The 25,948-nt window shown below is 35.7% G+C and overlaps 1 protein-coding gene across 1 annotated transcript in view; it reads right to left on the bottom strand.

The window, feature by feature from the left end:
* Window positions 1-679: 679 nt before the first annotated feature.
* Window positions 680-25,948, bottom strand: part of DPY19L3 (dpy-19 like C-mannosyltransferase 3) — a 66,871-nt gene continuing 41,602 nt past the window's right edge. The window contains exons 10-19 of the mRNA XM_063112454.1: window positions 24,985-25,086; window positions 22,939-23,012; window positions 22,598-22,756; window positions 19,463-19,579; window positions 18,587-18,698; window positions 17,891-17,947; window positions 13,481-13,563; window positions 5,433-5,565; window positions 2,411-2,569; window positions 680-1,207 (exon numbers count right to left, since the gene is read on the bottom strand). Of these exons, the coding sequence (XP_062968524.1) occupies window positions 1,046-1,207; window positions 2,411-2,569; window positions 5,433-5,565; window positions 13,481-13,563; window positions 17,891-17,947; window positions 18,587-18,698; window positions 19,463-19,579; window positions 22,598-22,756; window positions 22,939-23,012; window positions 24,985-25,086 (1,158 nt within the window). The 3' untranslated portion in view covers window positions 680-1,045. The remainder of the gene's footprint in view (window positions 1,208-2,410; window positions 2,570-5,432; window positions 5,566-13,480; window positions 13,564-17,890; window positions 17,948-18,586; window positions 18,699-19,462; window positions 19,580-22,597; window positions 22,757-22,938; window positions 23,013-24,984; window positions 25,087-25,948) is intronic.

The following is a 25,948-nucleotide window of genomic DNA, read 5'->3' as shown; positions in this document are numbered from 1 at the left end:
AATAATCATGATTTAGAGGCACTTGGTTACCTTTTAGTAAGGAAAAGAATAACACTACCAGAGCCCCTACAGTAAGATTGGAGACCACAAGTCAAACTTGGTATGAAAATGCTGTCTGCCAAAAATATTGTATTAATGAACTAGTTAAGATACAACATTTAAAAAATATTCAGACTTTGCAAGGTTCTAGGCTGTAAAAAATACAAAGGATAAAAACACAAAAAGTTTACAAAATTTTGCAAACACAGTAAATTGAAATGAGTAATAAAGCAGAACTATTTTACTTGCAGCAGAGGATAAACAGTGTCAGTAGGTTTTAAAATAACAACACTGAACAGTAACAAATTCTACTTGGCTACATACATTTCTGCTACTTTAAGGATTTACAATATGGAACTTGTAACACTTTTCTGTGCCCAACAATAAAACACACACACACTTTTTCTCTCAATATATGATGCATACTACTGAAGTGCTACACATTATATTTCAGACAGAATGCAACAAAATGTTGAATATATATACAAGAACCTGACATGATTTTTTGGTTAATGTTAAAAGCATGACAATTGGAAAACATAAGTTTAAGGTGAAACAGGACATAAAAAGCTTTTTAAAAAGCCATCAATTGGTCTTCATTATTGAAATAATATTAAATAATCTAATTATGCATCCTCTCAATTCGATTCAACCATAGCTGTCTTAAGCCTGAAAATTAACAGGTTCTTATTTTCTGACATGATATGTGCTGTCCAAGCTATCAATAGAACACACATTGTTCTTTCCAATAACAAAACTAGGTCACTCTTAGGAAGCTATGAACGTTTAGGCTAAAGAACATTAGTGGAGAAGATAGAGACAAGACAAAAAGACAAACTTGTAGAAGATACTTTCAAAGATGGTAACACTTGTGTAAACATCTGTAGAGCTTACTCTTATCACAGCTTTAAGGTACCGGCTACCTACTTACATAAGAAATGTGATCTATCGTTTTGTTAGGAAACACTTTCACTGTATCAAAAATAGAGATTGGACGGAAATTTTGTTACTTGTTTCTGGTTAGCTTGTAAACATGGAATGTTTTGTTCTGAAATACTCTAGTGAAGTGTGCCATAAAGCCAGGCAGGTTTCTTTTTATCTCTTCACAGAAGCGAGGGTGGTTGGCAGGTTTCAAATCAGGATCATTCTCTCCTGGGCCATCCATCATCTAAAACCAAAACAAATCCAAATACAATTCTGGTGGGAAAAATATTTAGAAAGGACAACAGAAACAGGGATAGGTATTAGGTTTAAGAATGGTATGTTAGTAAAATAATATTGTATTATTTCAATGTCAGTGGCTACTTTGAGATCATCTGGTCCATCCCTCTCCACCTTCAGATGTATTAAGTGAGGCTGAAAAGTATAGTGACACACCAGGATCACCATTAACAGCAAAGCCAGAAATAGAACTCGATCTCCTTGTTCTTAGGAACATACTATTCTGTCTCTCTCACAAAAACAAAATACAGAAAACTACTATGACCAGAGAAAGTTCTTGAACTCATCAGATGGACTAGTTAAAAAAATTACACACAAAGCAAAATTTAAATGCTTGTCTTTGGTCTGTTCCACCTCTGAATTCAAGATAGTTTGTGACTACTATTTTCCCTGGGCAAAAATCTTAACCTCAAATTCTGTACAGTCAAGTTTTTTTTCTAGATTTAGGCTAGGTTTGTCATTCTGTTCCACTCATTTACAAATATTTTTCAGCTTTGATACCAATAATTACAGCACATACCACACCATTAAAGGATGAAAATCTTTGTTTGCTCTATTTGAGACCTGGCATAGCTTCAAGAACATTTTCTCAAAAGGAGAAAGGAGAAATAGTTTGTCGTTTTTCTGCTTTGGAGTGTAATGTTAGCCATAGGTCATTTTTGTGGACATATGCCAGTGGACAAAAGGACACCCAGGGAGAGAGAGCAGATAGAGCAGTGAGAATCTACCACCATGGCTAGGAGAGGGGGATGGGACCGCTCTCACAGCCACTCATGAACAAGCCAATATGATGCTCTAGAGCAGTGGTTTTAAAGACCGAGGTTTTGTTTTTAGCAGCAAAATCCTTAAAAAATAAATTTTATGAAGAACCCCATCCTACAAACCAACCAGAGGCAGAGTTGCTCTGGTTGATGTGAAATTGGGGACCTACAGCTCCCCTTTTATCCCTCCCTTTACCCAGCTGCTATGGCAGTCACTGAAGTGCCAAGGTAGGGCGTTCTGCAGAATGCAAAAGAAAAATGAACACTTGATTCATAATATAACTCAATTAGATATAAAGTATAAAAAGATTTATGTTACTCAAGATTCAAATTGGAATCCCACCCCCTCCAGGAGATTCCCCGTACGTGGCGAGACAGGACATGCTCACGTGTCCATTGGCGATGTCCAGCAGGTCCCGAAGCCGGCAGCCCCGGTGGTGCCTTCGCTCATAGCAGATGCTGTCTTCCACGATTACATAGTCGGTGCCAAAGGACCTTAGGAGGGCATGCACTTCCTCTGGAGACCTCTTTGCATATATCTGATAAACCTTCAAAATGAGATTAAAATGGAATCTAGAAAAATACCACTCAACCACCAGTGAGTTAATCAAGGAATATGATGTAACCTCCCATAATGGCTGAATCTAAGACCTAAACACCCAGGTCTTCCCCGCCTGGCCCAGGCCACTGCTGTACTTACTCATCTGTAGTCTTGGGATGTGTGTGGGAGATTTCCAAAAGAATATTGTAATTACTTACGCTTGGGAAGAGGGAATGTGAGCCATGCTGAAAACATTTGGATTTAGAATGTATTAAATTATGAATATATTCATCAGTAGATGCCAGTTCTAAGAATGCTTCACCAAGGTACATACACAGCTGAGTAGATAAGACACAGTCTCTATAAAAAGGGATGCTGTAGACTGGATGCCCTCCACCCTGAACCACACCGAGACTGAATCCCCACTGTAACAGTTGAGGGTGGGAAATTCTATTATGATAATTGAAAGGTGGGGGCCTTGAAGAGGTGATTAGATTGTAGGACCATGCCATACGAATGGCTTAATAATGGTGGTCAGGGGCATGGTTCTGAGGGTTTTCAAAATGAGAATGCATGAGAAACTATCCTCTCTCTGCTCTGCCATTTTCTGCTATGTGAGACCCCTGAATTGCTATAAAGCCACGACTAAGAACAACTCTCACTGATGTATACACCCTGGACTTTGGATTTCTCAGCCTCTGAAACTGTAAGCAATCAATTTTGTTTTCTTTATAAATCGCCCAGTTCCTTGTATTTTGTTATAAGCAACAGAAATGGACTAATACAAGGGGACCTTCAGATTAAAATGGTTGTGATGTACCATCAGGGGTGATAGTACAGTTGGGGTGTACATGTACCAGTAAGGAGGAGATCCAGCTTCTGTTAATGGCAGGTGGGGAAAGACCGTACTCTGATCCTAGGCTGGTGTGGCACTTGTTGCTTTCCTGCCGCTACACTGCATCTCACTTGATCAGGAGACCTTGACACTTATCTCTCCCTCTCATGCTTTCCTGGAACAAGAGCAACTTGCAGCACCCAGTGGCAGTTCAACAGAAAGCGCCCCCTTCACATTCATCACCAGCATCATACACCTTAAGTGAATATACACAGACTGTGAGTGTCCTATATTCTGGCACTTGGCAATGGGGGGGGGGGGGGAGAGAGAGAGAGAGAGAGAGAGAGAGAGAGAGAGAGGTAGTGGAGGGGGTCATGAAGAGAGTTACTGCCTTCTCTGCTTCTAATGATAGGTTCTTTACTTAAGGGACTGGAAGTGAGGATGTAACTCAGTGTGTCCATACAGACAAATGAAATGACAGGGAGGTGAGCTGCTTCTACCACGAAAACTGTGAGGTCATCCTACAGTCCAGCACAAGCTCTCAGACTGAAGGCATTCCAAGGATTTGAAGATCATCACTGAAGAAGAGTACTAGGACTTTGATTAGGACATAATACTTGGTACCTAGACAGGGGCTGGATCTTGGAGAGGGCAGGGCACAGAAGGACTCCCTGTGTAGCTGCGCAGTTGACATGTCTTTCCTGCTGCTCTCTAGTCTAAGCAGTATAGGCCACCTCCTGACCACACCTTGTGTCTGGTGAGTCAGGGACAACCCCCCCCCATCCTTTTAGATAATTTAGAACTATCTGGAACACTTGGACTAACTGAAAAATTCCCATTTGAGCAGGAATCTACCTTCAGATCATTCTCATTAAAAAACAGGGGACTCAGTAACATTCATTTGCTTTTTAGGATGGTTAAATCTCACCTTAAAACAAGACTCTTTTAACAACTTTTCAACTATCAACACTAAGGAATGACCAATATGAAACATTAAAAAGTTTGAAACCTTTTTGGTAAAGATTAAGGGAAACAGGTACTTGACTGCATTGCTGACTGGAATGTAAACTGATATAACCTGTACAGAGGATGACTTGACAGTATCTATCTGTCTAAATTATAAATGCCCTTTGACATACCCTTTGACCCAGCAATTCCACATACATAAAATCTGATGTGCCAATATACATTGTACCTGTAAAGAGTGATGCATATATAAGGTTATTATTTACAGCACTGTTTATATAATTGTAACAGACAGGGAAACAGCTTAAGCAGTTAAATAAAATATGCTAAATCCACATAAAATATTATACAGCTTTAAAAATAACAAGCTGTTAATACACTAATATAGAATGATCTCCCAAATACATTAAGTGCCAAACAAAGCAAGATGTAGTACACTACTTCTTTTGTAAAAAAGGGGGAAAAGAATTTAATATATCTGTATATACTATACATATTTGTATCTGCATAAAATACCTGTGGAAGGATACACAAGAAACTGGTAACATTATTTGCCTCCTGGGAGGAGAACCAGTAGCTGGAATACAGGGGTGGGAGGGAGACTATTCACTATATTCCCTTTTGAATGTTTTAAACATTGAACTATGTGGCTGTGTTATCTATTAAAGACAAACAAGCCCAGCATCAAAAACACCATCCATTAGAAATGGTCCATAAAACGGTCCACAAAAACATGACCAGTACGTTTTTACTCCTTCTCCTTCCCTTCTCAACTCAAAAACTCTGAGGGGTTTGCTCCCAAATGCTCTCTTCTGTATATCTCCAGGCGTTTACCTTCTCAGTTACTCCTCTGAGAGGAATGCGTGGACTGAAGAGCATGGCTAAACGGATGGAGTCAGGCTGAAGCACAGAACCAGAGATGCAAACCTTGTGCACTTAAGTTCTGACTTCCCCTCATAACCTACAAGCTGGAGGTGTGTGGCAATAAGCCTCACCTGTACCAAATATAGGGAAGCCCTGCCCACGGCTGTTCTACAAGAAGCGAGAAAAGGTACAGGTGGGTCCTCACCGCTTTGGTTCGCTCTCTTAGGCTGCTGTCTTCATAGTGCGGGTGGTTGGTTAAGGTCCTTCCTGTGCATAGCTTGACTCCGGCCAGCAATTGCATGCTTCCAGCAAACACAGCCTTTATCGGAGTGTTAGAGCTAAAAGAGTTTAGAGTGTGAATTAACCCCACTGCTTAGATTTCCTCAAAGACAACAAAGAACACAAAATCACACTCTCTCAGAATTATCCAGCTATGTCAGAAAGTAAGAGTCTGGAAAAAAACAGGACGTTGCTTGGGTTTTGACTACACTCAAACTATTTTATGTCAACTGTTCGCATCTGTTTTTGGCTGTTCACTAGAACAGCTGGGAAACTTTTAACTTACTGTTTTGATGAGTTTACTTATAATGAATTGTCTTAGGAGACAGGTAGCTCCTCGGTCTAAGGCCTGTAGGTTAAAACTCATAATCCTCTCTTGCTACTGTTCCAGAGGGGCAGATTCTAACAAAAAGAACTCAAAAGATTGCAACTGTTTTTTGTATTAAATTTAACGAAAGGGCTGCTTAGAGTAAAACATAACAATTATAAAACTAGAAACTACAAGTGATCATGGGTAAATTCCAAGGGCTTTAGTTTAAAACAAGCAAAGAAGATCACAGATATTACTATAAATTAACTAATAAAAACAAAAAACATGGAAAGAAGACGCTGAAATAGCAAATATCTTATTACTCAATATGGGGATGTAAAAATTTTCTGATGTGAAAATACAAGTATTTTATACATTCCTTTTCTTTAGTTCTCATTATGAAAAACTATATGCAGATTAAAGAATACAGGGTACCTTAATGTTAAATCACGATCTCACTTTCCTATTACTACAAAGCTATAATTCTCTGCCTCCTAGTGGGATGTAAGGGACAATGACGGATAACCAAGAAGACTCCCAGAATACAATGAAAGCATTCTCTACCCCCAGAAAAAAGAATCTTAGTAGCTGATTTAATTCCCTTCCATTTTTCTGAAAACTGGGAGTCACTTGCAAACCAATGAGGTATTATTCTATTGTGAACCTAGCAGTTCTTCCAGGGATTCTCCCCAACACAGAATTTCCTGTAGATGCCCACTAGGAATACTGCAATATGCACTGATCCTTTTCTGTTAAGAAAGAGGAGTCTATGCCTGCTGAACTGAGCTAAAATGATGGAGACAGTTTTGAGGAATCTATTTGAAATCATTAAAACTCAACATCCTCTGCAGAAAAAGTTATAGTAGGCTGTTCTCAATGTTTTTGGAAAGCAGGGCATGAAACTTGCTCTGGGGCTGAGGTTTCTAAGAGAAGCCTCATCACATCATATTCATATATCCCATCAGAATGTTCTATTTATTCCAACTGAATGCTAAGACTACAGCATGAATGCCATCCAACAAAGGCCTCTGGATGTCTATGAGCAAGACGTCCTACAAGTCAAGTTGTGACATTTACGAATAATTTACTTTTGAAGATTCAAGATTTTCTTTCTAACAATGACACTCGTATTCACTTGCATTCCAATAAGCTTTCATAAGTGAGGAAAAAAAGTAGATGAAATTACAATGAGAATACAAGGAACTGACATATAATCTGCATTCTCCCTTACCCATGCCAGGGTCTAGAATGAATTCCAACAGAAAAAAAGTTTTATGTGAGCTTGGCTATGCTTGATAGTCATCATTCTGACAACCAGACCCAGGAACACAGAAACAAACAGATGTTTGCTTTGTCCCCTTATACTAACAATTTATAGGGAATCTTTGACATATGCCCACATGGTCAGAGGAATAGGAGGGTTTAAATGAAAACATGTAAAGGTGCAGAGTTCCCCAGTAAAAGTTTTTACAGAAATTCAGTTTAATTCAATTAACACTTACTAAGCACTTATTCTGGGCCTTGTATACTGTGCTACCCTCATTTACGAGTATAGTGTACCAATAACTGCTAGAGAGACTATGAACAAATATTAAAGAGCCATCATTCTTCAGAACCAGTCTTCTTTCCTTTTATACCCTCTCAACCAGTTTAAGTCATTTCACTGCATTAAATGATGCAATAACATCACATATGAATGCCCCAAAGCGGCTATCTTTGGGTCCTCTGAACTAGATAGATTTAGAATGCAGAAAGAAGATGAATCTGGCTTCCTCATCTGGCAGAGCATGAGGTAGAGGCGAGAGTTAATGGAGGCATACAATCTTGGTTTGTAGTCTTGCTGCCTAAAGAATGCCAAGCTGGTCTTTCTACACAAAAGATAAATCCAGCAGCTGAGCTTACAACATCCTTTCAAATCACAAGGCTGTCTAAGCATCACTCTTTTGAATTGAATAGGAATCAGCAGCAAAAAGATGCACAGAGCTGTTTATAGTGTGCATTTTATAATTACAGCAGAGATAAGACAGACCTTGTTATCTACTCACAGCTAATGATCAAGGTTTCAGCCTGCTTTCTGGACTATAATCATAATGCCTTGATGAATTACAGAGTTCATAAAGGCTTAAATGTCAAAAGTCCTGAACTGCTTGCTGGGGAGTTATAAAGTTATTTATTTATTCAGAAAATATTACTGAGGGCTTACTATGTGCTGGGCTGGCAAACATGATATGATAACTAGTAAGCTTCTTGAAGACAGGTTAACAGAGTCAGACTCAGCTCCCATTACAGGTAAACATTTAAGAATAAACCAGTAATTAGTTTATCACATATTTACAAATGCTTAGTGTGGGCCTGTAGCTATGCTGGAACTAAACACACCAGACTTTAAAGATAATCTTTCCTCAGAAAGCTCTAAGAGCCCTGAGTGACTCTTGCCCCCTAACCCCCAGCAGGCACAGCCCCAAGGCAGCAGCAGAGCCATCACCAAGCAGAGTAAGGTGATATGTCATATGACTGCTTAGAGGAACTGGGGAAAAACTAGAATAAAGCCCGTTAAATTGTTAACATGTCTTAATGTCTGACCTTATTAGCAAAAAGTCAGAAAGTTTAAAAGAAATGTAATCTGTTTATACTGTTAGTGCAGCAATCCTCTGGATTGTTGAATACTATTTTACTGAGGCCTCTGGTTTATTTTAAAATAGTAAACTACAAATACTCTAATACCTATAAAATGAATCAGAAATAATATTGCTTTGAAAACTATTGACTTCCGAGGATAGCAGAGATGATGTTTATTCACTTTATTCTGTTTTGACCTGGTTTTGTATGCTAGCCCCATGGTAAATCTGGGGTATCTCACTGCTACTTTAAATATTTAACTTTACTGGTAAAGTAAATGCAGAAGTAAAAGCAACAAGCAAAGTGGAACAAAATGAAAAAAATCACATTTTCTAAACTTCAAAAAACTGTATTTTATATTCACTGTATTTTATATTTTCTGTGATAAACTTAGCAGGCAAAGGGAGAAGGGATTCTTCATCCTTAACTTAAAATATGCACAATGACAGATATAATGCTGGGCATTCTTCCTTCACGGACACTTTTGCCTGATAGTCTGTGGTCTGTATCTAAAATAGCTAATGTGTTTTTAACCACTGACTGACACTTCTCTATTATAGAAAAACAAAGCAAGTTTTACAAATGTTTGAACAAATGATGTATAAAATGAAAGGATAATTTGTTTTTATAGCTCTCTGCCAAGCTCCATAGCAGGCTGCCCAACCTGCCAACAATTTATTCTGTAAGAAATGTCACTAAATAATGACAAGGACTCACAGGTCAAACGGATTTACATTATATAATTTAAATGTCATTCCAGGGAGACCTGATGGCATTTTGAACAAATAATCTCATTTATTTTTGAAGCTCTAAGCTTCAACAAGTTAATTACTGTTGAACTAATGGGTAAACTGAGCATTATAAGATAATGTGTGAACATTTGCTTTATCTACACTTGAAAAATTTATAGAATTATGCAAATACTACAAAATGATTCATTAAATATAAAAGAGGTTTATAGGCATTTAAAGTCTGAACTTAGCCTACATCATATTTAAAACATACAGTAATTCTTACTGCTTTGATTAAATGTGAAAGAAATCTGGTACACTTTTTCAGACCCATTGAGAAAATACTGCACATGCAGTTTTCATTACTGGAGACTATTTCCAGTGAACATCTCCTAAAGCCAAGGAGCTCAAATGTCATACTTCAAAATATTCAAATCTACGGGTCTGTCCATCTTAATTACACAATGTCAAAGAAAAATTTCAGGAACCAAAAATCAAACACTCAATGACACAAAGGAATGAGGTATGACCACAGACTGCTACTGCATTCGGCCTTGCTGAAGAAAATGTGCTTCCTAATCACACAAAATCTGTAATAGTACCACCTGGTTTTTGCTGTAAGAGATACCAAAAGGCAAAAGAAAAAAAAAAAAAAAAAAAAAAGAAAACCAAAAAGGTTTTTAACCTTTGTGTCTAGGAAACATTATCAGAGAAACGGGGTAAACATGAACATATGCATTTAAATTTGCTTGAAAACAAGGTATGTGGCAGCCCACATATAACGTGGAAAGCAGGCAGCCAGGTGAACACACATAGGCCAGGAGTGTGAAAGGCACAGGGTAAGCTGACTGCTTAGTTCTCATAAGGAAGGCAGCTGAAGCTACCATATCCTGGGGGCCTGACTTCAACAAAATGCCCTTGTAGATTAAAATGTCTTTAATTAAAATGTCAAAATGTCCTGATAAAAAAGAGAAATTTAATCCCTAAATGTTCTTTGTTTTACACTTAAACCTCCATTCCTTTAAGAAACTAAAGACAGAAATGTATAAAACAATTTCCTATTACTAAAAATTTTCCAAGTAATTTTCTATTACAAAAAATTAGAACTCTAAAACAAATTTTTCCACTAAACCTATTAAGCCTCCGAAAATCTTAAAATGGAGTTAAAAGTAAGAATATAGGAGAAAAAGAATCAAGAGAATCGTGCTGGGCTGGCCCCGTGGCACACTCGGGAGAGTGCAGCACTTGGGAGCGCAGTGGCGCTCCCGCGGTGGGTTCGGATCCTATATAGGGATGGCTGGTGCGCTCACTGGTTGAGCGCGCGGGCACACCAAGCCAAGGGTTGTGATCCCCTTACCAGTCACAAAAAGGACAAAAAAAAAGAATCGTGCTGAGTTTCAACGTTTACTCTAAGAGGCAGTTGTAATGGATTGCTACCCAATGTTTACATGTTTAACAGTGTCCTACACATACATAGTTGGTGCTCAATAAATAACTGTTGAATTGCTTTAATAAGTACACAGTTTCAGATGTGAAATAACTTCATATATTCAGGAGTTAAATGTTTTCACCGAAATCCAATCCCTTTGGTATGACCTCTCTCATATTAATAAGTGTTACCCTAAAGCAATATCCTTCATTCTTTCTTGAGGATATGTCTTTAGCCTATAAAAGGTCATAGCCAGTCCCCTCAAAAAGAAAGGAAAGTAACTAACTCCTGCTGAGGTGATGGCACCTTTCAATTTACTTTCAAAGCAGAGAACCCCGCAATGAATATTTGGGAAGTCCGAACTCCAAAAGGAAGCTCAGATTCCATAGAGCACAACAGAGATACCTAATGCAGGTGTGTGGTTTACCCCAGTATCAAGTACATGAAGCAGAGACTGAGAGATGGTGGATACGCTTCTTCTCAACACTTCACAGAAGAGTTGCCCTGTGCCAAAATTGAGTGTCACTTGAGATGTACCCTAGGGTTTCCACATGTCATTATTTCTCTAGTTCTGACTCATCCCGAGGGCAGTCATCCTGGAATTGAGGCTGTGCCCCATGTCCCAGTAGATGCTGTTGTGACTGCAATGATAAAGGACAGACATCTAAGTGTGTCCACTTTATCTGAGGCCAGCAGACAGGATAGAGAGAACTGAGGCATCCCTCACTGACAGTGATGAGTCCCTTTCAGAGGTCTGGTGCTTGCTTTCAGATGAATTCCATATATCCTCAGGCTACAAACTTTTCTCCAGCACAGCTCATACTTAATAATATCATGGACACTGTGGGACTAACACAAGTAGTAACATGGAAGGTGAGGTCATATTTTATGTTTTGAGACCAGAAGAAATCAGGACAGGTAAAAAGAATATTAAAGCACATTCACTTGTGTTTGGAATTGAAGCCTACACACCAGAGCTCATGTAAATGCTGATTTAAACAAACATACTTTTATGTCTAAATAGATCCTATTTTGGCGTACATTCATCATTACTTAAAGCTTATTTTACAAACATGCCTAGCAGCTATTTTTACAAAAATGATATTTTAGATTTGAATTTTAGGGGATAACAGACAAGATTAGATCACAGTAGAACCAATTTTTTGGAACAATACAAATCCTTCAGTTGCTGAGAATTATAAAAAAAAAAGTCAATAGCATGTCTACAAAGGGAGAGGAGCTGTTAGTAAAAGGAGAATCTAAGGAACAAAGACTATTTTGCCCAAATGAGAGGAATAATAGACTAACATACTGTTTTCTTTACACCTGGAATAATCTCTCACCCATGATTTTTTTTTTCCAGAGCCAGAAATGTTACTTTAAATAATTTTCTGTGAAGGCATGAAAATAAAGACACTATAAATAAGTATATCCAGTCTGAGACAGCCAGGGCTCTGCTAGAATAAATTTTTAATGACTCTATAATTAATTCCTGAAAGACTGGGGAGTGGAAGTGGGGATGTTTACAATGCTACTCCAGGCAGATCTGAAAGTTCTACCATTTTCAGGATGTTACCAGAAAGTGAGTGTCCTACAGCATTAATTTCAATAGTATAATCTTAAAAATGGAAAGTATCAGCCTCACCTTCAGATGCACATGTCATACATTTTCAGTTGACTATATTAATGCAAAAATAATTAGCTTTCCTTTATATGAATAACCCTCCTTTCTTATATACAATAAATACTGAAAGATTATTCTGTAATTGTCTGCCTTGATTTTAAAATTAAATAAAGACAAAGTACTGCTTAGCACTCTCAGCACTAGAAATATGTGAAAAATTATACTCATTGCATTTAGTCAAACCCAGTCTGACATTGGGACCAAAGCCACATGTATATTTTAGACATAAATCTCTATAAAATCCATGTATTGTACTCAAGAGACCTAAGCTATCAAACATTTACTATCTCTTTTTACACAAGCAGTGCTAAACTGTACTGGTTAGTAAACATTAGTCATGATCAAGTGCCAATATGGCTACTAAAATTCTAAGTGATGGAGACAATACAGCCAATGCTTTCAGAATACGCCACACAAGATTTGCAACATCTATTCACCTGTGAATAATCACCCAGCTGCTTTTTGGTTACAAAGTAGGGAAATACACTATTAAAGGGCATGGGAATGCTGCTCTGGGTAGAAAAGTTTATTTCTGCTGATGGAAGGTGTTACATTAACAAAGCTTTGAAACACACGAATTTCATTCTGATTCTGAAAGCTGAGGCAAAACAACAAAGTGCAGGCAAAATAAGAACCAATACAGTGCTAAAGCATCACGATGTTCAAAAAAAAAATCTCCAGTGTTTGTATTTTAAATTTTCTCTAGACCTAGACTTGGGCAATATGATTAGTTAAAATGAAATCTGAACCAAGGTATTATGACTCAAATTAACTGTAGTTTACACTGTATTTAAAAATAATTAACAAGAAATGAATATTTTCAAATGTCAGCATTAATAGAAAATTTGAATGGTATTCAAATGAAAATAAAGATAAAATTGGCAGAGAGTATAAAACTGTAAGTTTTAACACAGACGATAAATAAAATTTTATTTCCATTTCTGTCAGTGGTTTGAAGTTTATAGCCCGATTCTGTTTCCCTCTCCAAAAAGTTATTTTACTTTCTTCATGGGATATAGTTGGAGAGAATATTTCTTGAATGGAAAGAAGTTTTCCAAATAGAGTTTTTAAGAAAAATTTAATAAGAATGAATGTTTTTTCAGAATTAGATTCAGAAAAAAACAAATTAAAAAAACCTCAAAAAACAGAGGAGGTCTATAAGTGACTCTTAAAATGTTAAAGGTTAAAAAAATCCTCTTACTTAATCCAGTTCATCAGCTCCACTGTATCTGGATCATAGAATTCTCTCAACTCGGAGAGTTCATCCATCATTCCTGGCCAGAACTGAAATTAAAAACAAAACAAAACAAAAACAAAATCCGCCCCCATACTCTCAACTATCACTAAGATTAAATGAAAAAAAGGAGAAACTGCCTATAACTTGTAAACTAAATAAACATGGCAACTGGAATATAGAACCACTTCACCTCTGCAGTCAACCCTCCTCGCACAAGGGAACTTAAATCTGAGAAAAGTTTCCAAACCTATCTTGAGCTGAAGCTAATTAGGACTAGAGGTGTTGTCAAGTTTTAAAAACGAGCTTTTATCTTACTCTAATAAAAATGCTATTTTAGGTGGTGTTAATATCTAGTAAAACATTATTTTGATATGACCAGAATACCAACCACAAGAAAGCTCACTGAATATTCGAAAAATGTAATTAACTAACATTATGCAATCCCCTTAAAAAGTAGACTGTACCCTGTAGGAGACAGTGCCATTTTACATCTGCAAAAATGTTTTCGAATATAGAATCTCATTTCATCCTCATGATAACCATGAGAAAGGTGATGCAGCAGGCAGTGTCACCACTGAGATTTATTTTTCATTTTACAAGTATGGAAACTGTGGCTCAGGAGGTACCTGACTTGACCAGGTCACAAGTGTCAGAGCTATGACTCGGAACCTGGCTCCAAATCCAGCCCCCTTTTCATTGAATAATATTGAGATTCTATTCTTTGTATCAGAAATCTGGCCAAATGGTTAGACATATATTAATATATAATTACTGGTACAATGGGAGAAAAGAATATGTGAAAGTAGGACTCTGCACGAAAATCTGGTCCATTTGATTTTTGTATTTATACCACAGGTATACATTTCTGTATTTATACTCTTGATTAACTTGAGTTACTAAAGGTTATGTAGATATAATGTAAAAATTACACTCTGAATCCACCTCTTATCTAATATAACTTAAGTCTGTTTAATTCGATGATTAATTAAATCTTGTTTTATCAAATAATGATTGACTATAAAGACTTGATCATCTACAGACATCCTAAGGTTAACTGCAGGATTCATTTTATATATTGGCATAGAAGACCAATGATAATGTATCTATGCTTCGTTGATGTTGAGAATAATAACAATTTCATTTAAGAACCACTAAGTAGAACCAAAGTAGCACCTGATTGGTCTATTGCTATGTTTTAGCCCTGCCACTTTCTTATCCTGTCATCTCATCTTTGGCCATTTTTATAGCTCATTCACATCTTGTTTCCTGGGTGGGTATATCAGGAAAATTGCTGGTGATGGAAAATCAGTTGTCAGCACTTCTGGTTCTAGTTTTTGGAAGAGATGTAGTAAAAATTATAGATTAAATGATACCTTTATAATATTTCAACGATCCATTTTCTCTATTAATTTGATAGTCAATATAATATCAATTTTTTAATGAAATGCTCTAATTTTTTTAGTACAAAACATATTTGAAGTATGTGAACTCAATGGATCTGAGATATTTTTCTAGTTTGAAAGGTGCTGTTATTAATTCTGAAAATGGTAAAATCTAGTAACAGTCTTCTGGCAAACTCCTTAATGTGAAAGTAAGTGCTGAACTAACTTAATGCTGTTTTTATCAATCAGCAGATTATACGGAATTTTAGCAACCCAAACAAGTTAATCAAGACCAGAGTAATAATTTTATTTAAATTCTTGAATTCAGAGTGGAGACTAGTACATGCCTCTTCTTTTTAGAAGGATTATCTTAAAGATATAGCAAGATTGGTATTATGAACGAGAAATTTTGACGCACTCATTACAATTGCTATGTAAAATTCAAATCAGGCTTTGAAATATATAAATTCACATTATTTACAGATAAATCTGTAACAGCTGGAGTAGTTCGAAAACAGATTCAGTTTCAGGCAACCCCTAATATACATAGCATGTTTATTTTATCTGTGATTTTATATTTTACAAGTTTTGAGAAGATAAAATATCTATTTTATACAATGACAAATGGATGCATTAGAATTTCTCCTGAAGTCTTATAACAAGACAGACTAGCCCAATAATCTTTCAAAGAATTATTTAGAATAATTCTCTTACATAAGGAAAATCTACAAGGATATTCTGGAAATGATGGCTTTTTCAGTGCTATCACTGGCTCTTCTATAGCAGTGGTTCTCAAGAGGAGTGAGGGGAAGAATTTTACCTCTCCCACTCCATGGGATGTTTGGCAATGTCTGGAGATACTTTTGGTTGTCACAACTAGCGGTGAGGTGCCATTGATATCTAGTGGGTAGGGATGCTGCTAAACATACTACAATGTACAGAACAGTCCTCTATGACAAAGAATTATCTGGCCAAAACATCATAGTACCACTGTTGAGAAACCCTGTTAATACTACAGCAGGGATTTATTAAAGTCGATGATACGTTGGCATCACCTGGAGGGATGGTTAAATTAAAACAAATTTCTGGACACTATTCACAGACTTTCTGATTCAGTAGGTCTGGAATGGGACCCAAACATCTGTATTTCTAACAAGTTCCCAGGTGATGCTGACACTGCTTGTATGAGGACCATCCTTTAGGAGTTAGTGCTCTACAGTACAGTTTATTTCTTATAGAATGTCCTGCTTCGATTTTTTCAAGAACAAGAGACCTAAGTCCTCAAATAGCTTTTTAAAAGAATGAATAAAATTTCAATAAATAGCTGAGACATAAAAGAACTCAGCCTACACACACGGACAGTGGAAAACATTGTTTACAGTTTGCATCTTTAGTAGTGGTACAAGAACGATGAGCTATATCTTCTCTGTGAGGAGGGTGTGTTAACCCCCAAAACCAACAAGTAAAGGTAAAGTTACCTGATTCCTCATTAAACATATACAATGTTTAATCCTTAATTGTTGCTTTCCAGGTGTTTTTAGGAAGTTTCACTTATTTAGATTTTATTTAGGGCAATAAAATTCCCAGAGGCAGGGACATAGAAGTCTATTTGTGTTTTCTAACATCTAGGAATTAGCACAGAGCTCTGCCCATAATAGTAAATGTTTTGATGGACTGGAACATGATATAACATAAGTTTTTGAAATATTTACAATATAGTGATTATCAAACTCTTTCTTTAGCCTAAAACCTGTGGATCACAAAATCTTACATGAAAATGTAATAAGATTAAAACCAAAAGCTGAGCTGCTATAGCTGATCCTCTGAGTGGGTGAAGCTCCCCATCCCCACCTTTAACCACCCTCCCAAATCAGGGGCTCTGCCCAGTAGTTTAAAATCCAATGTTCTAATGTAAAACAAAATTTGAAGAAAAAAAAATCTAAACTTAAAAAATATGTAAAGTTTTTTTTTTTTTTTTGTCTTTTTCGTGACCGGCACTCAGCCAGTGAGTGCACCGGCCATTCCTATATAGGATCCGAACCCGCAGCGGGAGCGTCGCTGCGCTCCCAGCGCCGCACTCTCCCGAGTGCGCCACGGGCTCGGCCCTATGTAAGGTTTTTTAAAAACAGAGGGCAAGAGCTCAGTTGGATAAGACAATCTGTGCTACCTGACCAGGCGATAATTCAAGCCTCTAAATCTCAAAGATGTGACAAAAGAGTCACTAAGTAGTCAACCTGATCAGTGATCACTGTCTCTGGTAGGGGATTCTCAGAATTGAAGCACATTTAATGCTATTTAAAAAATTACTCAACTGGGCCGGCCCCCTGGCTCACTTGGGAGAGCGTGGTGCTGATAACACCAAGGCCACGGGTTCAGATCTCTATGTAGGGATGGCCATTAGCTCACTTGGAGAGCATGGTGCTGACAACACCAAGTCAAGGGTTAAGATCCCGTTACTGGTCATGTTAAAATTACTCAACTGGAAATATGAAAAAGTTCATTATTTCCTATTGAAATTAAATAACAGGTAAAAAAAAAAAGCCTAATCTTAGACTGTATTTATTTATGCATGTCCAATTCCTTTACAATAACTAAGCATCTAATAAAACATGCATATTACAGTAAAATACATTTTTAAATCTCATATAAATCAGGTAACAGAGAAAAATAATTTTTCTACTTTATTCATTTCAAAATAGGTCTGAAAACATCTTATTTTCAGAATTTGCACCAGCTGAATAGTAAGAGTCAAAACCAAAATGAATCAGAATGACTAAATGCTAGTAGTTTTTGCTATAATGTTTTTATTTGTTAAAACCTATTTGGGAAACTGATTAGTGTTCCTATCTATGGCAATTGGAATAAGGAGCTAAGAAGATATTTACAACATCCACAAATCACTGTATTTGCTAAATAATACACAAAACACATTGAGTCAAAGTAATTATTCTGTAAATAGATTAATGACAAGAATGAGGAAAATCAGTCTTACCTTATAGCATAGATACAGCAGTATTAATATCGGTACTGAATATCGCATTATACATATCTATATAAGAAAGACACTATTTAGATTACAAGTATTTTGAACACTTTTTACCTTATGGTTTTGCTTTGTAAATAAATGACATTTCTTTTTTTTTAAATAACAGAAACATAATGGAGCATGAGTCTCCAATATGTAAAACAACTGAGTTAATGTAAGGGTTCTAATCATTCATAAGGTATTTGGAGCTTCTATCATAATGCCACCTAGTGAATTTATAGGGTAGGACAATTCAAAACTGCATTTACAGGTTATTAAACATTATCATACACTTATTAGTAATTATTTTTAGGAAAATGCGTTATGATAATAACATAATTCTGGATAAGAGGATTATTGGTGATTTTTAATTTCCCTTTTTTGTGCTTTTTTAAAAATCTCCAAATTCTGTACAGTAAATATATCTAACTTATAGTCTGGGGAAAAATAAAGATTTTTAAAAATAAAATAAAATTAAAAATAAAATTATTTAAAAATAATTCCTTAAAAATCTTAATGTATCAATAATCTATTTTTAGCTTTAAATTTTAGTATTCATTCTGTCTGACTGATGTATGAGCAACCACTGAAAAAGAAAAAGAACTGGTATAAAGGAAAAACTATAAGTCATAAAAATTAAATGGGAAAAGGGACAGCACTGACCCTCTTTGGGTTATAAAGATGGACCAACTTCAGAAGTAACTCCCATATTTCTGGGCTACATAAGCCAAATGATGCAAACACACACATGTGTGATGTCCAGAGGTATTTCATTCTATAAGAACAGAAATAGACAAAAGTCAACAAGTACTAGTGTATAAAACTGGAGTGTGAGATAGGTGTAAAGGCAGCTTCACAGTCTGTGACAGTAAAATCTTACTTAAAACTATGCAGAAACCATCTGCCAAAGGGTTAGTTATTACAGTTTGAGCATCCCTAATCTGAAACGCTGCAAAATCTGAAACTTTTTTTTTTTTTTTTTTTTTGTCTTTTTCGTGACCGGCACTCAGCCAGTGAGTGCACCGGCCATTCCTATATAGGATCCAAACCCACGGCGGGAGCGTCGCTGCGCTCCCAGCGCCGCACTCTCCTGAGTGCGCCACGGGCGTGGCCCCAAAATCTGAAACTTTTTGAGTGCCAGTATGACACTCAAAGTAAATACCCATTTGAGCATTCTGGATTTCAGATTTTTGGATTAGAGATGCTCAACTGGTTAAAATATCTGCGATTATTTCAAAATCTGAAAAAATCCAAAATCTGAAACACTTCTGGTCCCAAGCATTTCAGATAAGGGATACTCAACATGTAATTCTATCACCTTTTGAGAACCATCACATAAGTAAGACATAGAGGAATGTTCATAATTCAGAAAAAAACTGATTATAAATGATATTTTGTACTGAGAGAAGACAGTACATAAGGACGATTTTCTGGGAACCACAATTACTAATGAAGATGACTATCAATTTCCAAATTATATTGCTAAATAACAAGTAAAGAGCGGTCAAATTAAAAAATAAACAGACAAGACAAAAATACCTCATTGTACTCAATGCCAAGAATCCAAACAGAATGGTATGTATTAAGTTGTAGGCAGTTTCTGGTTTCAGGTCAACTGTGCACTTTCCCATTTTACTCCTGGGATTTGTAGAATCACTAAATAAAATAGCAAATATACAAAAGTAAAGTGGGATACAAAATTTTAATTTAGTTAAATCTTTTTTAAAGAAGATATAAGAAATTTACGCCTTTATATATTTAGAAATGTATTATTTTCCTGAGATGAAATAAATTAGCAATGATCAACTTTGAATTTGTTTATGAAGCTAAAAGTAATGCAATATAAATGCATTAGTAATTAGAATAACTAAAATTTCACAGATTTTAATTTAAGTAAAAATTTAAAGTGCTTCAATTGTTTAAATTAAAATAGTAATCAATCAATAAAATAGCAAAAAAAATCCTTTTGGAATTAATGAAACTGGCCTTTTAGAAGAGATCTTTAAAGATGTTTTATGGGTTAGTAATGGTATTTTTCAAATTTTTACAAACAAAAAAAGTAAAGATGTATCTATAAACTTGGAATTCAGTTCCTTTATGAAACAGTGATCTCATTTTAAACCTCATTATATATGTCCAACAGATGACTTCTATCAAATACAGCTACATTAAAATTATTAAACCCAACAAAATTAACATTAATTCCTTAACATCATCTAACACCCAGGTCATATTCCTTTCCCTCTTTGAAGAAATTGTTTTTTCCAGGTGGTTTCTTTGAATCAGAATCCAAAACTTGCATACTGCATTTCATTGATATATCTTTTAAAATATCTTTTGATCTATAAAAGTATCCCTTTTTCTTCCAACCTTTTGGGTTTAGCTTATTATCTCCTTGTGGTAGTGTTTAACACATTTCTCCATTCCCATGTTTCCTGTAAATTTGTAATTAGATCTAGAGAAGTCAAGTTCATTTTTATTGGCAAGAACACTTCATGGGGATATGATGTACTATATATTGCATTACAGTGGGAAGCACATACTGTTAGGCTGTCCCCACTTCAGTGATATTAAGATTGATGAGTGAGTTCAGATGTTGCACCATTTGTTGTGGAGGGGAAAAGAAAACAACAAGGGCTGCCAGATTAAGATAAAAATAATACTTTCACAAAGGCCCTACTGATCCTTCGTACAAATCCAACAGAACTGGATATATATACAATGCTTCTCTATGTATCTAGATAACTTTTATTTCTTTTCACCACCGTAGATTCATAGGAAAATTAAAATGATACTCTAAGGCAGTTTTCACCACTGGTAGTAATCTTGACTTAAATGTTAAATATTACAACCCAAACACTGGCTCCTATATTGATACTAAAAGATTACTCCAGACAAGTAGAACATATGCTCTTATCTTCCCTTGATACCTGGCAGAATTCTGCAATACCTCCCCTTACCCCAGCCAAGCTGGAAGGCTCTTATTAATCCCATGAATAAAGAATACAGTGCCCTTTTCAGTTGTATCCTTCATACTAATGCAGATGTGTTATATAAATGTAACAGTATCATACTTCCTAGTACTAAAAAGGTAGAAATACTTTAAATACTTGGCATTGATAAAACACCCTTCAAATTACTTATAAGTTAATTCATATTAAGATACTATAATTCCTTAATTACTTTAATATAGTACTTTTCCTCTAAAAAGGCCCTAATATCCCTACCTGGTAGATGAGGATGCTCTAAAATCGTTATCTATAATCATATACCAAATCAGCTTTCAGAGATGACTCACAGATTCACACTGAGCATGGAAGACATTTTCACAAAGATACTACAGGCCAATGGAACTTCCTGCTTTGTATGCAGTCTGCAGCCCTGCCGACACTTGGTGTGTCTAGAATAATATTTAATTACACAGTCTAGAATAATTTCCATCTATTTTCACAGGGCTAAATTTTATCTTGGGTTAGGTATAAAAAAGAACACTTCTGAAAGATACTAAAATAGTTTATAGTCAGTGAAATATTTTCATGGTTCAATGTTGCCTCATTCTTAATAATCATAAAACACCTCAACTGATCTGTACTCATTTTAATGACAGCTCTCTTGTGGCTGTGAATCACAGTTCACCAGCACCTTAATTGGCAAGGTAACTATATAGAAAAAGGGCTTCCTTGTGAGCTTCATTAAGTTTTCACAAATGACAGTAGCTTCAACTTCTTATACTTAATTTTCTTTCAATTTGACATGGATAGTAACTGCAAAACTCCCCATCAGCTTGATGGGTAGGTATTATACAAGTTTTTTAAAAGCCTTTGTACTCCTTGATTTTTCCTTTCAGCAGACTGGTAGACATGCTAAGTTTTTTAAAACTGACAATTATTACTTAAGACTTTCAGTAGGTACTAATAATTATGGTCCACTCCAACTTTATGAGCCCTCAAACAAGATGCAAGAAACAAGTGAACAATAATTAACTCTTGATATTTTGTGAGAAATAAAAAAATTGTAGCTAGAGGAAGAAGGTAGAAAAATACAGGAAACTAATAAGGGAAACAAAATACAGACTTATGAGTCAGCAAAAGTAATACAAGCTAATAACAGCAAACATCTACAAACCATTCTAGGCATGAGAAACTATTTTAAGTACTTTACGTTGTTTTAACTTAGTTATTCCTCACAAACCCCTATAGAGTAATATACTCAGTATTCCCATTGTGCAGAGAAGGAAATGGAAATACAGTAAGATTATATAACTGGTTCAAAGATCTTATCATTCCCAAGTGTGCAAGACAAAACTTAGACCCAGACCAGTTCGTACTGTGACCACTACTCTTTGCTGTCTTTTTTTTTTTTTTTTTGTCTTTTTCGTGCCCGGTACTCAGCCAGTGAGCGCACCGGCCATTCCTATATAGGATCCCAACCCGCGGCGGGAGCGTCGCTGCGCTCCCAGTGCCGCACTCTCCCGAGTACGCCACGGGGTCGGCCCTTTGCTGTCTTTTAACTACTGAGAATGGAGTGCACTGTAAACTAGGTATGCTCCCCCTTTAAGACAAACAATACTACTCTGTTCTGTGTCTGATATTTTGATTTTCAACTTAGCAATTTTTCTGCAACATAGAACAAGTCTGTTAAACTAGACTGTTAGATTTCTGAAATACACCATACCTGAGATTATGAAAGGCAACAACTAATGCCGCAATCACTGTGATGGACAGAACAAATATGTAAGCATAAAAAAGCAGAGTATCTGAAAGCCTTTCAAATGTATTAAAAGGCAGGAGGCCAAAAGCTTCTTCACACAGATACAGATTTGCATCAAAATCCCTAGGGAATTGGAAAGAAAAAAATGGAAAGCAGTATTAAATTCAATACAAGTCAAAGAAACTACATATTTTCCTCAAAACAAGTCTGCAGTTAATAGTTGAAGGCACAATGGTGACTTAAGTTTTAAAGTCCCTGATGATTTAATATAAAATAGCAAACACAGATTTTCGGTTCAGTCATACCTTGTTGCTCCAAACCCAAACTTTGCCTTCAGAAATTTAAATATGTGTTCATCTGACTTCAGGTTAAGAATTTTCTATCAGAAAGAGGGAGAAAACAAAAATCGCTATTAATGCCTTAGGCACATTTTCCTGAAAATTTCCCACTGAATATGTATATTCAGTGTCCACCTTCATAGGAGGGTGTGTGTGTGTATAAAATTAGTAAATGTTCACAATAGTTCTTAGAAATGAGGAATTCTAAAGCAGGGGATTTCAAACTCCTTCCTTTTTCTTTCTCCCCCACCCCCTCCCTTTTTTTGAGCGCAATACTTTATTCAAACAACATCTTACGCATAAGTTCAATATACGAAATAGATAAAGATGAGCTTTTTTTGGTTTCAGAGAGAGGGAGAAGGCTGAAGCACAGTGAGAACAAATTTTCAGACCAGAAAACCAACAATACCATGATCTGAACCCACAAATAGGTATATAGTCTACAGGCCTGTTTGGCTTTGATACAACTGACGTAAGACTCACTCACTCAAAGACAATTCAAGACAGGAATAATTCTCAAGGAGTGAAAAGACAAATGTCAGTGTTCCTCATTAGTGATCACAATTCTTAAATTTTATCAAATCCATGTAATATAAATGGTGAAGAAGTTATACCAGAAGAAAAATGTAGGGGGAAAAAAAAAAGATGGAGCCAGAATTGAGGTTAGTACACAAAATATATTCATTAGAGATGAGCCACAAATCTGGTGTTACATATTCTAGCAGCGAATGCAAAGAGGGAGATACAAAGCAGTTATGTTACTTATAGGGTCACAAGATTAAAACAAACCAGTTGTTCAGAAGAGATTCTAAAGTCCTAGAACTGAGACTTGAGAGAAATTTTTCCCATGGGTACACTAAAAATAGCAGTGAGTTTTTTGGACTATTTTTTCTAATTCCTCTCATTGTAGGTAGCTGGCAAAACATCAAGTGCAATTCAATAGATGTTATTCTTTGTGGAGTCAAAAACCAGTGGTCCAGGCATATAGCTCTCCACTGGTTTAATCTAAGAACAGATCACTGAATATGTAGAGTGGGCCAGTGAATGAACTGCATATCTTTAGCCAATCTCCCAGAAATGCTCGATTGTTCCATTCAAATAAGCTCTCGATAAGTACTGAGCTATATGGAGTTTAAGAACACGGTGACAAGGACCTGAAGTGAGGTGTTTAATGTGGCTGGCTGAGAGAAGAGTCATTTTCTTTGACATTCGACAGACAGGAAAGGACTGCCATTATTTTATGGAGAAGGAGGATCCTGTTTCACAGATATTTCCTATCCCAAGATTGGCCTTGTAGTAGGGGCAAAATCATCTGAAGAAATCATTGTAGTTTTGCTCTAGCATAAAAAAAGGAACATCAAGGTCCAAGAACAATACTCTTAAGTAAAGCCTGCCCTTAAAAAGAAAAAAAAAGCCAGTGAAAATTTTAAAAAGCTTGTTCAACTAAGCAGCGCCCGAGGGCACTTAAATCTTAGCAAAGCATCTACTGGACATATAACAAATGGATGCCTGTGTTACTAAATGAGTTATTCTGCTGTATACGGTTGTTAATTTTAAGTCAGTTAAATGTTGGGGAATATCTATCAAAAACGAGTTCAACCCTTCTCTCTAGCAGAAATTAGATAGTAAGTCCAGTTTATCCATTAACTGAACACAATAAAAATTATGTCATTTTTTTTTTTTTAGTAACCACAGTGTAGAAGACTATCTCTAAAGAGTAGAATTTTTTTAATTTAGAAAAATATTTGTTTAATGTTTTTAAAGTTGAGCTTTTAAAAAATGTAATAAAAGGTGAATTCAAGTTAGAACATGTAAAAGAATGAAAAAAAATCAATGACTAAAATCACCAAAATAAGCCTTATTAAAAATTAAAACTAAGCCAGTTTAAAGTAAAACTGGTTATTCTTCAGTAATAAAACAAGAATTTAATTATTTGAAATTGAAAGTTTTAATTATCTCCAGTGCCATAAGTAAATTCAAAAATATATTGCATATGTCATTTTATTAACTTACCTTAATAATGTTGTTGAAAAAAAGTGTCAAACATAAAACCATAAATAAATGTAACAAAAGTTTCCCAAGTCTATTAAGGAAGCTTCCAGTTTTCAGATTTTTCTAGAAATTAAAAAAGCTGTGTTTTAATTCTTAAATTTTAATAAAACTTTGTAATCACTTTAGATGAGATTATCCAAAGATTTAAAATATTAGATCACACAACACATAGGGAAAAATCTATGTGGAAAACATAAACTATTAATCTTCATAAGGTTACACTGTCCTAATATTTGTAATTTTCCAATAGTAAATAAATTCCTTAAATAATAAGCTCCATTAAGATGAAGAAACATGCCCTGGTCTTTTTCTTCCTTCTTCTTCTTCTTCTTCTTTTTTTTGGCAGCTGGCCGGTACAGGGATCAAACCCTGGACCTTGGTGTTATCAGCACCACGCTCTAACCAATTGTGAACCGGCCATTCCTCTTCTTCTCTTAGACCTTAGCAACCAGCTTCTTTTTTTAAGAAACTGTTTGGATCAGACTGTTAGGATCTGCTACTTGGAATCTACTCAGGATATGATGAGTGAACAAATCATTACATCATTTATCCATCAATTCATAAATCACTGAATAGCTATAACCCAGTTAGATAAAAAAACCTATCAGTATAAAAAAAAGTAAACTGTGCTCTTTGATGTATAATAGCGTTCTTATAATCTTCAGATAACTTTATACATTGTCAAATATAATATCTAAACAGTTCAAATATGAATAATATTTATTTATAATTAAGGTTAAGAGGATAAATGAGATCTACTCTTTTTGATAGTCAAGTAAAAGTCTGTTTAAAAAAAAATCTTTTTATAGAACTGGGGTTGCCAGAGGTGGGAAAGGGAAAGGTGGGGAAAGGGAGGAATTGGTAGAGGGCCATGAAAAATGATTACATTCAGGCTTCATTACAATTTTAAGGAAAAACAAATGAC

This window comes from Cynocephalus volans, chromosome 10, assembly GCF_027409185.1.
Source record: "Cynocephalus volans isolate mCynVol1 chromosome 10, mCynVol1.pri, whole genome shotgun sequence".
Lineage (NCBI taxonomy): Eukaryota > Metazoa > Chordata > Mammalia > Dermoptera > Cynocephalidae > Cynocephalus > Cynocephalus volans.
The sequence above is the reverse complement of the archived record's forward strand: the minus strand, read 5'-3'. Positions and strand labels throughout refer to the sequence as shown.